Source organism: Hyalella azteca, unplaced genomic scaffold (assembly GCF_000764305.2).
Source record: "Hyalella azteca isolate HAZT.00-mixed unplaced genomic scaffold, Hazt_2.0.2 contig17970, whole genome shotgun sequence".
Classification (NCBI taxonomy): Eukaryota; Metazoa; Arthropoda; class Malacostraca; order Amphipoda; family Hyalellidae; genus Hyalella; species Hyalella azteca.
Window position 1 is genome coordinate 147,119 of NW_025947730.1, and position 16,082 is coordinate 163,200.

The 16,082-nt window shown below is 40.0% G+C and overlaps 1 protein-coding gene and 3 non-coding genes across 4 annotated transcripts; 2 read left to right on the forward strand and 2 right to left on the reverse strand.

Moving 5' to 3' along the window:
* The first annotated feature begins 4,480 nt into the window (after window positions 1–4,480).
* Window positions 4,481–9,407, forward strand: LOC125179486. The gene is made up of 3 exons (XM_047885446.1): window positions 4,481–4,660; window positions 7,291–7,466; window positions 8,360–9,407. Exons 1-3 carry the CDS (start codon window positions 4,481–4,483, stop codon window positions 9,405–9,407), a joined length of 1,404 nt encoding a protein of 467 aa, XP_047741402.1.
* Window positions 9,408–12,758: 3,351 nt separating this feature from the next.
* Trnap-ugg lies at window positions 12,759–12,830 on the reverse strand. Its single transcript has one exon. It is a non-coding gene; the product is annotated as a tRNA-Pro (tRNA).
* A 1,017-nt stretch (window positions 12,831–13,847) lies between these two features.
* On the forward strand, window positions 13,848–13,919 carry Trnac-gca. The gene has a single exon. It is a non-coding gene; the product is annotated as a tRNA-Cys (tRNA).
* Window positions 13,920–14,873: 954 nt separating this feature from the next.
* Window positions 14,874–14,946, reverse strand: Trnar-ucg. The gene has a single exon. It is a non-coding gene; the product is annotated as a tRNA-Arg (tRNA).
* Between the last annotated feature and the right edge of the window lie 1,136 nt (window positions 14,947–16,082).

Below are 16,082 nucleotides of genomic sequence, written 5' to 3' on the forward strand. Positions count from 1 at the left end.
GTGAGGCATGATGGGTGAGGCATGATGGGTGAGGCATGATGGGTGAGGCATGATGGGTGAGGCATGATGGTGAGGCATGATGGGTGAGGCTCCCTCCATAGCTACCATAGATGGTTAAATACGTGCTTCCCAGCTGACAGTGTCACCTGACCTATTTACTATGTAATTACTATTACTGTAATATTACTAGTATCAATTACCGAGTCAATGCGCTACGAACCAATCATTTAGGTACTAGTAAGCGAAACAATGACTCGTTTCAAGTCATTACTACTTGCTGCATAACTAGATAGTCAAGTCATTACTACTGGCTGCATGACTAGATGTATAGTCAAGTCATTACTACTGTCTGCATGACTAGATAGTCAAGTCATTACTACTTGCTGCATGACTAGATGTAGTGCAGTCAATACAGGAAGTATCAAACACTTTACGTCTGATTTGGTCCCTCTATGCAGTATGGCACTGAATGCAAGCAAAACCCCGGCAGTGTATCAAGACATTTCTTAAACTCGTATTCTCTCACGCGCCGAAAGCTTCTATTAATTTTCTCAAGCGAAAATTCCTCTTGATGAATGTAATGCATTCAACAGTATTGATGCTGAGAGATTTGAGCTGTTGATAATAATGTTGCTTTAGTAGCGCACGACAACCTTATATTATTATATATCTTATGCAAACGCCGGTTAAATATGCTCATAGTTTACCTCAATAGCAGCTACCATTAAAAATAATGGCGCTACGGAGGCGCTACGCCGAATTCTGGGACATGAACTTTAGGTTTAATCAGACGCCGCGTCGTTGACTGTGGATTTGAGGGCTGCTTTCGAGGGGCCCGACGGCGCCCTTGTGGCGCGGGCGGCTGACAAATGCCATAAATTTGCCTTGATATTGCCGTAATGCGGCTCTGATGCTGCCCCAATACTGCTTTAGTTCCTGCTCTAATGCTGCCGTAGTGATGCTCAAATATTGCTTTAAAGATCTCCTGATACTGCCCTAATGCGGCTCTGATACTGGCCTAATAACACTGGCTTAATGCTGCCTTAAATCATTTTCTAATGCCGCCATAATGCTTCTCTAATCCTGCCCCAATACTGCCCTGATGCTGCTCTAAAGCGCCTGACATACGCCGCCGTTTCATAACGCAGCAGCGTCGTCTACGCTAAGTGGGGAAGCCTGGGGAGGCGTTCATCCCCATTGACGTTCCCCTTGGCTGGCGCGTCATTGCACTTTGTTTTACTCTTGATTGGGCAGTTAAATTAAATGACGGAAGACGATTAATATAACGCCAGCCCATGGCTACTTACATGGAAATAGCAGACTATAAATATTAAAAAATAAATAATTATACAAATAATTAATACAATATAATATAATATAACATAATATAATATAATACAATATAATATAATATAATATAATTTAATACAATATAATATAATATATTAATAATGTTACAGGTGTGAGGTGCGGCCAGGGCCCACGTTCCTGCTGAGGGCCTACAGCTTCACCCCCGACGAGGGGGGCCGCCCCCCGAACCGTGAGTCGCCCCAGGCAGGATCTTGATATTTCCTTACTACGTCACTAATAATTTCCATCACTTCCTTCACTACTTGCCTCCATATTTTCCCCCACTGATTCCCACGCTCCCTTTGTTATTGCCACTAGATTTCTTCACAAATTCTTTCAGCTCATTCTAAAACAAAAATAATATGAATTATCATTAATTATAGATATATCATTGACATTTTAAGACTCTCCTGACCGCGCAGTAATATACCCTTATTATACACCCGAACCAAAATTCCACAATTCCCAGAAATTGAAAAACCCTGGAGCGAAACACCTGAAGAAAGGTAGGTTATTACCATACACTCAGAGAAATGAATGAGACTTTGTCCATTTATCCGAGTGTTAGGACTTCCAAGTCCCAGTAATTACTAAGCCTGAAGAGGGTGGTGTTTGTAAGAGCTGAGCACCACTCTGTATAGAAGGGCGATTGAGCTTGAATTTAAGCTTAAGCCGACCAGAGCAGAGAGCGTGACGATGAAACAGTCTCTAAATCGTACTTATTTTTGCTATATGTCGTTTGCTACTTTCTGCACAACGTCAGTTTAGGTCTGCTCATATATTCCTTGCTCCCACTTTTTAATGGTAAGCTATTCTCGATTGCTCAAAGTTTAAAACTGTCAGTTTCATTATCTTAGTTTAAATCTGAGTAAATGCAAATTTCTATTCACCTGCCCCTGATCGGCGCAGGCGCAGCGCCGGCGCAGGGCAGGCTGACGCTCGCGCTCCACGTGTACGCTGACGCGGCGTGTCGCCTGCCGCGGCGTTCGTACAGCGCTGTTGGCCGCTACGGCGGACAAGAACCGTCCATCCATGTGCCTGGGGCGAAAGAGCAGCAGTATTGGCTCAACAGGCGAGTATATATATATATATAAATATATGCCAGTATTCAGAAGTTCTTCCTCAAGAGACAAATATTTATATGAAAGTAATGAGAAGAATATGCTACAAGGAAATAATTTTGTAAATGGGTCTCTTAGGGCCCTGATAGAGATTTTTGACTTCCAGGTGGAAGTTAAAAAGTTGCCTAAAATTTGACTAAATTTCAGGCAACGGACAGTTTTCAGATGGCCGACAAATGGCTATCAATCGACAGGAACCAGGAAGCTATTTGGCCGGATTTGTTATATGATGGCTTAAACCGCAAACTGAAATCAGAAATTGATCGATTATCAATGGCACGAGTAGTTGAAGAGTGATAGATAGGCACCACCATCACAGTCACATTCCAACACATTTATGCCCCAGCAATTGTTCTCAGTACATGGCAACAGTCAATCATCGTTAATCATATGGAGCAGAACACCTTTTCGGTTTATTCAGTTATAACATTTCAATTGAATTTGATGGCTAAAATCATTAATTTACCAGGTATAGCGAAGATTTTTTTGCTTACCAATTCTTAGGCTTCATCTAATTAGGGGACCAATACTAATAAAAAGAGGCTAGTTCGAAACATAAGCTCACAAGAGAGCATGGCATTTCAACACGCCCTCGGCTGAAGAACTGCTTGTAAATAGTTCGTTACACGCTTTCAAAATGGCAGTGTGCTAGAATTTCCCTTGCGATTACTGCTGACAAATAGAGTTTTTCATCTCAATGTTATCGCCCCGAAATTAAAGATAAATATCATCGAATAATTTAGACAGTTACTCTAAACGAGGAACTACTAAGTGAAACAAATTCATAGGAATTAAGAGTCCCTGCCTGGGGGATTAAGGTTGTTGGGCGCAGTACCATGACCCTTTTCGTTGAACTGGGTGTCATTAATTTATTATTTATAGCAGGACTGCTTTGGGTTATGTAAATACATGTTAAATACATAATTATGTAAATACACGACATAAATAGAAGGATAAACACCCTCACCTGCCTGCTGCTGCCTCAACAGACCAACCATAATGGGTATACAGAAAGTGTCGCGTCATGCAAGCAGCAGAGGTTTATTGGGATGATGCGTACTCAACTAGGTTGTTGGTATAAATTCTAATGTTCTCGCACATTAATATGTTATATTTCATTTTCTGGTGAGCGTCTTGAATATTGACATGGAACACATTCTTAACATTGTGCAGCATTGATCTTGAATGTTGACATGGAAGTTGGAACACATTCGTAACATTGTGCAGCATTGATCTTGAATGTTGACATGGAAGTTGGAACACATTCGTAACATTGATGTACATGTTGAGTAGAGGTAATGATGGCTGTACATGTTGAGTGGGGGTAAGGATGGCTGTACATGTTGAGTGAAGGTAATGATGGCTGTACATGTTGAGTGGAGGTAATGATGACTGTACGTGTTGAGTGATGTGGTGTATCGAGGTGCAATTTTTTTTATGCCTATTGAAATAAGAAAGGAAATAAAACGAGAAAACTGATGAGGCAAGCAGAAAGTTCCTTCAAGTTCTGTATCGAATAAAGTTCATTTTTTCTAACTAAAAAAAGCGTTTTCTTCGTTTATAATAAGTTCACATGCAATTCATATCCAATTTCTCCTTATTTCCAGCCTTGGGTTGTTGGGAAATCTTATAAAGTCTTCTGGAAAAAATCATGTTCCGAAAATTGCGTCACCAACACAACCGATGGCCGACCTCAACTCGAACCCAGCGTCGCTTATTTTCACGATGAAAACTCGAACTCAACTCGAACGGTAAACCTTGATACCATTCCAACACAGGCCCCACATTTCAACACTCTCAACTACATCGAAGATGCGAAGGCTGAACATGAAAAGTCGAATTTTTCGTTAGAATTCGACTGCATGGGCGAAAATTTTGTCAACTGGGAAGAACTTCGACTTTTCCGAATTTTGGTTTCAGCGAAAAAAATCCCTGAAGCAGAAAATAATTCCAACAATTTTGATACGCAATTTGGAGCCAATATTGAACATAAGAAAAGCATTAAATTTATGGACGGAATAAGGCCTGAAGAATATCATTATAAACCAGAAGGATATTATAATAAACCAGAAGGATATTATAATAAACCAGAAGGATATTATTATAAAGAAGAGCTCGCGTTGGCTCAGGACAGCCACGGCGCCCCCCCTACCGCCCTCCAGACCCCCCTGCTGCTGGCCGCCCCCCAGGTGGGTGATGGCTAAGCCCCCTAAATTTGATGCCATTGTCAAATAAATTCAATATCTTTTCGATAATTATCTTCAATATTTAAGATCCTGCATGCAATACCGAAATAAATTAATGACGTAAGTGTTTGATAACGCTGGTAATTATATAGTAAAGCTAGTAATTGATAATATTACAAAGTAATGAGGCAATTAATCAATATCGTAAATTATTACCAATTTACCTAATTGACAAAATGAAGCATTAGTAATAAAATGAAAGAGGCTGCAGACGAACTTCATTGTTGACTCATTTACTGGCCTATTTTGTGAGTCTCTATTTACCCATTTATTTTTCTGAGTATATATCAAACGAAGATTATAGCCGCATTATGCGCGGCCGCTGAAGGTCGGCCGTGCCTGCAGCGGGCAACTGCAGCAGTATAATTAGACCGCGTGTTTACCGCCGTCAAGGTTGCACTTATTTTAGTTTTGTTTACGTAAACAAGCTTTGCATTTCTTCCTCTTCACAAACATTGCGTTCTATAAGGCAAACAGTATCATCATCTCTTCTGTTCACAAACATGGCTCTCTTTGAGGCAAACATACGCCATAATTTTTCCTGTTTACAATTATCGGGCTCTTTTTATACTTTATGTATTCAAGTATACATGCGATGTGTTTGTCTTGTGTGTTTGTATTGTATTTGTGTTGTGTGTTTGTATTGTATTTGTGTTGTGTGTTAGTATTGTATTTGTGTTGTGTGTTTGATTGTATTTGTGTTGTGTGTTTGTATTATATTTGTTTAGTGCACCAGGCACCGCAAGCTACCATTGCTACCATTAGCACCTACCGCAATACCTTAAGGATACCGTGACATGACATTCTTACTTTGATTTATTAGATTTAGTATATGTTCAAATATCGTAGCATTCAATTTTCCTTCATTCTAAAACTTAGAGCTAACATAGAACGGTTTAGGTAGGCTTTTTACTCTTTAATATTCCTTTAGTTTGAATCAACATCGGCAATATGGGAAGTGTATTTGCCGATCTCTTGACATTTTCTTAACTATCGGAATTATGTTCGTGTCAGGTCAAGCTGCAATTATTCTACATGAATGCAATGTTCCAGACGTATATGTAAACTGACAAAAAAACGTGAGTATTATTCATGTCATTCTCGTGTTGAGTCACGGTGAGACCAAACTCTAAGGATAAGCATTTATAGTGCGATGAAATTTTTATTAGATAATTAATTCATATTTATACATTGGCGAATGGCGAGATGGAGATATGGATTCTCGTTCTTACTCAGAGTGACCAAGCATTGTCCGCGTCCATGAATTTCACGAATGCACGCAGTCTCATGGAGTTGTTATAGAATTTCGTCATCGGTATCTTACAGCTATAAATCATGAACTAAATATAAAAATCGATAAATGACAGTAACAAAATTCGCAATTAAAACTATGAAAAAACTCGTACATAGGCACCAGAAGCGCAACTACTCGAACAGGTATGGAAAATACTGTAAAATACACCCCCTAACCCTTTGGGATTATTCTTCACAAAGGAGATTTACGCAAGAGTTTACAAAGGACGGCGGTGACTGACAGCCGTGACTGACAGCCGTGACTGACAGCCATGACTGACAGCCGTGACTGACAGCCGTGACTGACAGCCGTGACTGACAGCCATGACTGACAGCCATGACTGACAGCCATGACTGACAGCCGTGACTGACAGCCGTGACTGACAAAGCTTTAGAGTTTACAACAAGAAGGCAGAGGCGTGAAGCAACACTTCGCGCCACGTAAACAAGTGAACAAACACCGTCATATATCGGGACGAGTGTTTACAGTGTAGCGGCTATGGGGCGTGGAGCTCATGCAGCTTACCGCCGAGAAATGCTCTGAAATTTCGTATATAAATAGCAGAACGTTAATATTAGATTAATTGTATCAATACAAATCAAATTCGTAATAAAGAGTGTGAATCGTACATTTTTACGATGGGATTAGGAAAATAGAATAGTATATGGTCGAATAATTACAATTTTTTACTTCATATTTTAGTGTCGTAGAAAATGAATACTTTCATGGAAAGCTTAAATAGTGTCAATCTGCAAGATAAATGATCTCTAAACAATTTATTTGATAGCTCAGTTGGTAGAGCGTTGGACTGTAGAGAGAGGATCTCTAAACAGACTTAGGCTGAAGTTCCTGTTGAAGAATTTTTCTGATATAAATATAGGATAAAATTGTTTCGTTAGGTAAACCAGCGCAGTTCAAACTACTTCGCCAATCGTAGTTAGCATTAGCATGATGATGCTGAACTTAGTTTGAGGTCAGTTCGAGTTTACGACTGTACGATGTACAGAATACGAATTCACTAACTTTGGTACAATGTATAAACTGAACATGTATTCTAAAACTTACGATCGTAGAATCAATCATTGTCATCACAAACATCATGACCATTTAGAAGTATCGTTGAAATTGTGATCTTCCTCGGAACTTTAGGTCTTTACAGAGTTTAGTATAATCTTAGAACTTACGGTAAACATAAAATCTATTCTAATTGTGGAACTTCGTATAAATTATGATACTTATTAAGTTATTGGAGTAAAAGGTTAACTTTATTATTTGTCAGAACCTCGTTGGCTGCGCCACCTGTCAGCTGCTGCTGACAGCCACTGAGCTGCAGCCCCCCCAGCTGCCCCCTCCTGCAGCAGGGGGGGGCAGGTCCTCCCCAGTGGGGAGTTGGGGGTCCACCACCTGCTCCCTAACCCCCCACGGCCTCTTCATCACCAGGACGCTGCACTTCAGGTGCAAATTGTTAACAAATATTGAAGAAAAAATTATATTATTCAAATTATAAATTTGATATTATAACATTTTAGTCGAGAATCTAGTAGCAATTTTGATTAGTACATTTTTAATTGAAGTTGTGAGAAAGTATTAGAAATACTTTGTGAATTCAGATGGAAATACAGATAAACAATTTTAGTTTGAAGTTGCTCAGCTATTTGACTTGATTTTTAAGTAACTTTTACTTAAGTTTAGACTAAATTTCACAATAATGGATGGCCGTCTCGCCGTGGTGTATGACAACTTTGTGGATTATATTGAAGTTGAATCTATTTGCCGACGCTTGTTTATTGTGCACGTAATGATATACTAATGGCCGTGCAAACTACAACACCGTTGATTGTAAAACACAAAACACAACCGTTGATTGTAAAATACAACCGTTGATTGTAAACACAACCGTTGATTGTGAAACACAACCGTTGATTTTAAAATACAACCGTTGATTTTAAAATACAACCGTTGATTATAAAATACAACCGTTGATTATAAAATACAACCGTTGATTGTAAAATACAACCGTTGATTATAAAATACAACCGTTGATTGTAAAATACAACCGTTGATTGTAAAATACAACTGTTGATTGTAAAATACGACCGTTGATTTAAAGCACAACAATTGATGGATAACACAACCGTTGATTTGAAACACAACCGTTGATTGTAAAATACAACCGTTGATTTAAAACACAACCGTTGATTGTAAAATACAACCGTTGATTGTAAAAATACAGAAGACTGATATGTAGCGGCTTTAGCGAGCTATAATTTTTAGCTTGAAAGCTGCATGCGATCATCAACAAGTTGTAATAAATGTTGAGGCTTTTTTAATGAGTTTTTATTGTACAGAGACGAGCAAAAATGGGCGCTGCAGCAGCGACATTTCACCGACCACCTCTGCAGCGCACCAGCCTACGTACTGCACGCGCACGGCAGCTTCGTCCTACGCACGGCCGCCTTCAGTAACTTAAAGACACTCATTGAAGGATTAGCATTAGGAAACAAGAAGGATTTACCGTCGAAAACCATGCAGAAAAATCCTGGAGGAAGGAAAGAATTTTTAAAAAAGAGTCCCAAGAAATATTTGTTTGTAAGTTCTGAACATTTAAAAGTAAAACAAGAAAAAAACATTTTAAATGCGGACAATATTTCTGAAAGTGAGGACAATGGAACTGGAAATACCATTAGTGGAGATAAGGTGTTGCTGCTGTTCATGGTTGTACAAAACCTGAGTCTCACTCCCCTGACCCAGCCCGTGGTGGCACAACTCAACCACCCGCGGGGGGGTTGTGGTGGGGGCTGGGTTCTAGGGGTCACCAAGGACATGACTGACACTAAGGGTTGTAAGTCGTTAGGTATAACCCTGCCCTTGGTCATGAAGTATCCTTTGAAGTTCGGTCGGGATTCTGGATCAGGATTGGAGAACCTGTACATCGGGGAACCCTCCCCAGGATTCGTCGAGTATCCTAGCAACATGAGTCTAGTGTACCCACACCAGCAGCAGTGGATCAAGGATCCTGACGACCATGAGTTCACGGTAGAGTATCCTGCCTGGGGATGGGGGGCTCCCCTGCAGGAATGTGATGACGGGGGGCCTCGTACCCGGACGGGGGCGGGGGGCAACGCCCCCCAGGAGCGGCGTGGAGTCCGATTTCATGGAGTCGAACCCGACGATGTCGACGGGGATTCAGAATCTTCCCGAATCCAGATGAAAAAAGAAGATGAATCCACTAACAAGTCTCGAATCTCTTTTAAAAGAACTGAAGAGCTTGGAAACAATGTAAATCCCCACGCCGTTTACCAGCCCCATGCTGACATGACCAGCGCGGCCGACATCAGTTCGCCCGCCGTGCTCACCAAAACTGTGCTGCTGCTGCTAATTCTGAACGGTCACTAGCGCACCGCTAGTTACTTTAGGGGTAGCTTGCCATTATGTTAGTTATTATGTGTGTAATTAGCAATCGCAATAATTATTATGTGTGTATTTAGCAATCGCGTTAATTAATTTGTGTGTAATTAGCCATTAGATGGTGCATGGATGCTAGTGCTGAATCCAGCAGCGCAATCCATCGTAACTTCCAGGATATTCCATTGATGTTGTGTGATCATTTAATTTAATTTTTAAATTAGATTTTTAATTAAGGAACAGCCACGTCACTCAGGGATAAAAGGCACCTCAATTATACGTCTTCAAGTGGCCATTTTCTGACTAATTAAACTTCATATTTAAGTATTTTAAGGCTACTGTTACGGTTTCCTAAAAAATCATTTCAATCTCGACGCATTTCATCTTCTTCATGTCACGTAGATTAATTTAAATAATAAATCATAGTTTTTCCTCATAACGTGCGACTGGACGATAAGTTGTGATACGAATTTTTTAAATCAGAGTCTGACTAAGTTGCTCTAAAACTAACTTAGAAGCTCGGTAGAGACTTCAGAAAGTTTTTCAGTTATTGCTCATGCGTACATACGTATATCGACTCAATATGTTGAGATCGAAGAACAGATCAATTAACTACTTCTCCAAATCAAATTACTTCTACAGTTTACGTTTCATTAACTGGACGTTTCACCACTTGGGCGTTTTTACTAAACGGACTTTTAACTTAGCGGGCGTATTAGTAGTGTATTTTTAGGTGTGGGACGTTTGAAATGTGTGTACAGATTACGTTTTACCAAGTGGACGTTTACTATGGTAGTTTTACTAACTGGAAGTTTTACTAAGTTGACGTTTACCAAGTGGAAGTTTACTAAATGGTAGTTTTACTAACTGGAAGTTTTACTAAGTTGACGTTTACCAAGTGGACTTTACTAAATGGTAGTTTTACTAACTGGAAGTTTTACTAAGTGAACGTTTTACTAATTGGACGTTTTACCAAGTGGACGTTTACTAAATGGTGGTTTTACTGACTGGAAAATTTACTAAGTGGACGTTTTAATAAGTGGACGTTTTACCAAGTGGACGTTTACTAAATGGTAGTTTTACTAACTGGAAGTTTTACTAAGTGGATGGTTTACTAAGTTGACGTTTTACTAAATGGACGTTAACTAAATGGTAGTTTTACTAACTGGAAATTTTACTAAGTTGACGTTTTACTAAATGGACGTTTTACTAAGTGGACGTTTTCCTAACTGGAAGTTCTACTAAGTGGATGTTTTACCAACTGTAAGTTTTACTAAGTGGATGTTTTGCTAACAGGAAGTTTTACTAAGTGGACATTTTATTAAGTGGGTGTTTTACTACCTGGAAGTTTTACTAAGTGGACGGTTTACTGAGTGGACGTTTTATTAAGTGGACGTTTTACCAACTGGAGGTTTTATTAAGTGGACGGTTTACTAAGCGGACGTTTTACTAAGCGCTCGTTTTACCAAGTGAGCAATTTACTAAGTAATAGTTTTATTAAGATGAAGTTTTAATAAGTGGGCGTTTTACCGAGTAGCCGTTTTGTTAAGTGAGAAAAGTGTAGAAATTATAATAAGTGGATGTTTTAGCAAGTGGACGTTGTACTAAGTGACCATTAGAGTAAGTATATGTTTATTAAGTAGACGTTCAACGTAGAAGTCCTTTAAAGCTACCTCAGTCTACATGAGGACTTACGGTCTTCACTGTATACGCATAACAGCAAGTCACATTCAGCAATATTTTGCATTCACGGATCGTTTGTGAAATTCATGAAGCTTGAAATTTTCTCAGTAAAATTCACCAGATTTATGAATAAATTTTATGCTAAGTCTGGGTTTAATTTACTCAGCCAACTCGCGGGAAAATTCAACGTCATGCGTAAGTTTTCGTTCGTTCGAGTGTGTCCTAGCTGCATAAAACTATTTCACAACTATGAACATTGTGTTTGTGACGATCTAATGTTATCATGTGTTTGAACGATATTAATTTTAGTCGAAAGGTAATTCAAAATAAAAGCTTTGTTCTATAACATTTACTCAGGTTCCTGACAGTGAAATGAAAATGATTGGGGATTTAACATCACTATTTTAACAGCTTTTAAGCGCATTTTCTCATTTATGGAAAAAATGCCCTATTATGTCCGTCCGCCCGTCCGTATAATGCCCGTCATGTCCGTCCGTCCATCTGTCCGTCTGTCGGTCTGTCCGTCTGTCTGTCTGTCCGTCCGTGACTTCACGTTATTGTCGACGAGAAAATGCGCTCTGTGTCTCTCACTGCAGTGAGTATTGAGTTATATTTTTTTATTTCAGTGCAATTTTCGCCAACATGTGATAAAACCTGAAATAAACGTGACAAAAACATGAAATGAATATGAAATAAATCTGAAATGAGAAATGAATATGGAATGAATATGAAATGAATATGAAATGAACATGAAATAAGGCACAGAACATAACATGAAATGAAAATGCAGCAAATCCACGGAATCAGCAAAAACTATAGCAGGCATCGAACGCGAGCTTCAGCACAGCAAACAACATGCGACATTTTCCCAGCATATTATCACATATTTTAAACATTCAATAGAAAAAAGCAATGTATTATTATAATATATTGGGTGCGACGGGTGCGAGACAAAAGAAGGTCATGTGGGTGACCACAACACAAGCGATTAATTATTTTCTTTAGGCGTCACAATCAAGCTTTTCTGGTGCCCACCGCAGACCTCCCAGACCCCGAGCAGACCTCAAGTGTGACTCATGCAGACCTCAAGAGTGGGACTCATGCAGACCACAAGAGTGGGACTCATGCAGACCACAAGAGTGGGACTCATGGAGACCTCAAGAGTGACTCATGCAGACCTCAAGAGTGACTCATGCAGACCTCAAGAGTGGGACTCATGCCAGACCTCAAGAGTGGGACTCATGACATGTAGGCCTCAAGAGTGGGACTCATGCAGACCTCAAGAGTGGGACTCATGGAGACCTCAAGAGTGGGACTCATGCAGACCTCAAGAGTGGGACGCATGTACCTCATGAAACATGACCATATGACAACCGGCATTTTCATATGGCAGAAGACATGTTGATATACGCATGTTTCCTTAGCTCCACTGGATATTTCACCGGATATTTCACTGTATATAATATATCCACAATTGATATTACAGAAGACAAAATATGCCCGCCAATACTTCGAGCACATACCACACCGTCCCAGCACTGCATATTGCTCATATTTTTTAGGGCTTTCGCTCAAATTATTCCACTATAAGTTTCTAGCAGAATTACAGTACATAACTGATGGTGAAGCATTATGAACTGAACTAGAACTAAAAGCCGCGGGCCTGTCCGGGATTTGAACCCGGGACCTCCTGCACCCAAAGCAGGAATCATACCCCTAGACCAACAGGCCGCTGAGTGAGACGACGCATGGACTCGAATACCATCATAGGATCACAGAATAATGGTCTATACAGACTTAAAATTATATTACAATGATGGTCTATCTATACATAACCGTAATTATATTCAAATGATGGTCTGCACAGACCAGGTAATTATATTACAATGATGGTCTGCACAGACCAGGTAATTATATTATAATGATGGTCTATACGGACCGTAATTGTATTAAAATGATGGTCTACCTCTACACAGACCTTTAATAATATTACTATGATGGTCTACACAGACCAGGTAATTATATTACAATGATGGTCTACACAGACCCGGTAATTATATTACAATGATGGTCTACACAGACCCGTAATAATATTACAATGATGGTCTACACAGACCAGGTAATTATATTACAATGATGGTCTGACCCGTAATAATATTACAATGATGGTCTATACAGACTCATAATTATATTGCAATGATGGTCTGCACAGACCAGGTAATTATATTACAATGATGGTCTACACAGACCCGTAATAATATTACAATGATGGTCTATACAGACTCATAATTATATTGCAATGATGGTCTGCACAGACCAGGTAATTATATTACAATGATGGTCTACACAGACCCGTAGTAATATTGCAATGATGGTCTATACAGACTCATAATTATATTACAATGATGGTCTCGTAATTATCTTACAAACAACGTGTCACTAACACGTCACATAACACGTCACTGCCACATCAGTAACACGTCACAACACTACGACACGCACGATTTAAGCAACTACAAAAATTTCTTAGCAAAGACAGTTTCCTTCACCACACAATAACACCAGTAACACTAAGTAACGCACCACCCAGTAACACCAGGTAACACCAACCACTTCACACGACCAAGTAACACCAGGTAACACCAACCACTTCACACCACCAGGTAACACCAGGTAATACCAACCACTTCACACCACCAAGTAACACCAGGTAACACCAACCACTTCACACCACCGGGTACAGGTGCCGGGGGTGTAGCTCAGTGGTAGAGCATTCGACTGCAGATCGAGAGGTCCCCGGTTCAAACCCGGGCGCCCCCTGACACGCTTTTGCTGTCGTCCCTATGTATGATTCTTTAGTACATATGGAAAAATCTGTTGTTACATATGTACATATGAAGCTTCTACGTCGTTTCAATTGGATAATATTAAGAGATAAATTGAAAAATTATATTCATCGTTACGTATGGACCATCTTCATTGCTCCCTATGGACCATCTTCATTGCTACCTATGGACCATCTTCATTGCTCCCTATGGACCATTTTCATTGCTCCCTATCTTCATTGCTCCCTATGGATCATCTTCATTGCTCCCTATTTTCATTGCTCCCTATCTTCATTGCTCCCTATGGACCATCTTCATTGCTCCCTATCTCCATTGCTCCCTATGGACCATCTTCATTGCTCCCTATCTCCATTGCTCCCTATGGACCATCTTCNCCCCCCCCCCATAAACAATACCTGGTCACGTCCCGGTATCCTGGCACGGTGAGTATTGCGAATACCTACACAGTGACCATACAACACACATTCAGGCACACAACATAAACACAAGCATACAACATCTCTGGAAAATTTTGAAGTTACTATTACTATACTATTACTAGAATATCACCAGAGATTATTATTATTTATATTATTATGATTATTATTATTATTACTATTATTATCAATAATATCATTATTTGTATTCTCATTATTACTATCATTATTATTTTCATTATTACTAAAATAAATTATTATTATTACTAGAGATCCGCTTCTATTGACAAGTAAATACCTGATTTTTAAATAGCACCGAACAATTGATGGAAAAGTACACTACACGATAATGAAAAACATTATTTAACTCAACCAATTTCTTAAAGAGGTTAATTTGTAGACAAATTAGTAGAGAAAGAGATGTTATGGTTTGCATTTCTGTAATTAGCCGATAATTCACGATATTATTGCAGTTCCATTCAAAAGATTAAAGTCCTGGTAAAAGCACTGCTCGACCGTGACAGGACTCGAACCTGCAATCTTCGGATCCGAAGTCCGACGCCTTATCCATTAGGCCACACGGTCCCTACGCTCCGGGCTGGTTAATGGGGCACACATAGACCGGGCAATGGGTGATGCTGGGTAAATAGAACTTGTGTTGTGCATGGTATGTTTGTTGTTAGGGAACGAGGCAGAGGGCAGTGAGGCAGAGGGCAGTGAGGCAGAGGGCAGTGAGGCAGAGGGCAGTGAGGCAAGGGGCAGTGAGGCAGAGGGCAGTGAGGCAGGGGGCACTGAGTGACCGCATATTTTATTTAATCCAAATTAAGAATTTTCAGGTTCTTTAACTTTCACGAGCGCATATGACACGGATACGCGACTAAGGGCCGTTGCCATGGCAATGACTTCACCCCGCGGAGGCTCGCGGGCTAATCGCGCCTATATAAGCCTGCCCTCCTGCACCGCGGGTCAGTGTGCGTGCAGCTGGCGTGTGGGTTGTGTGAAGTCGCTCCTTGTCGAAACAGAAGTCGCTCCTTGTCGAAACAGAATGACGAGCACGCGTTATAGATTATACTAAATATTGCAAAAGTATAAGTCCGATAATTTGTATCGTTTCCAGTATCAATCCGGAAAGCAGAAAACTGTCACGGAAAATAGTGAGAGATTACTGCAGTGGTATGTAAAGTTTATACCATACCTCAGTAACAGTCAGCGATTGTTATTAGAAACTAATTGGTTATTTTGGGTAATTGATCACTATTTCACTAATGCTTGATATCACCCAGACGAATGAATTTCCCTATTCGTTGGCAAGGCAGATAAATTGGAGAGACCAATCACCTGGATCAGCCTATTAATTTGATTAACGAATTGGTTGGTGTAGTGATCATTTATACCAAGGAACTTAAGAAACCAATCAGTGTCATAAGTTAATCAATCCAATCATCCCAGCAGATGAAGCAACCAACCAGCTGGTTTAGCCAATAAACAGGATCTTGCCAATCAGTTGGACCGATGGCAGCACCGCCTCCCGTAGGACGTCTCCAGCAGGTACCTCCATCACACCTGTGACGCAGACGATAACAACCTATTTGCTATCACCGTGACTGGCAGTGGATAACCCCCGGTATATTTTCTCATGGAAGGTTCACACAATATTAATTTGTATGTACAAAAGACTTACACAGTTTTTTATATTTACAAAAGACTTGCAAGTTTTTTTG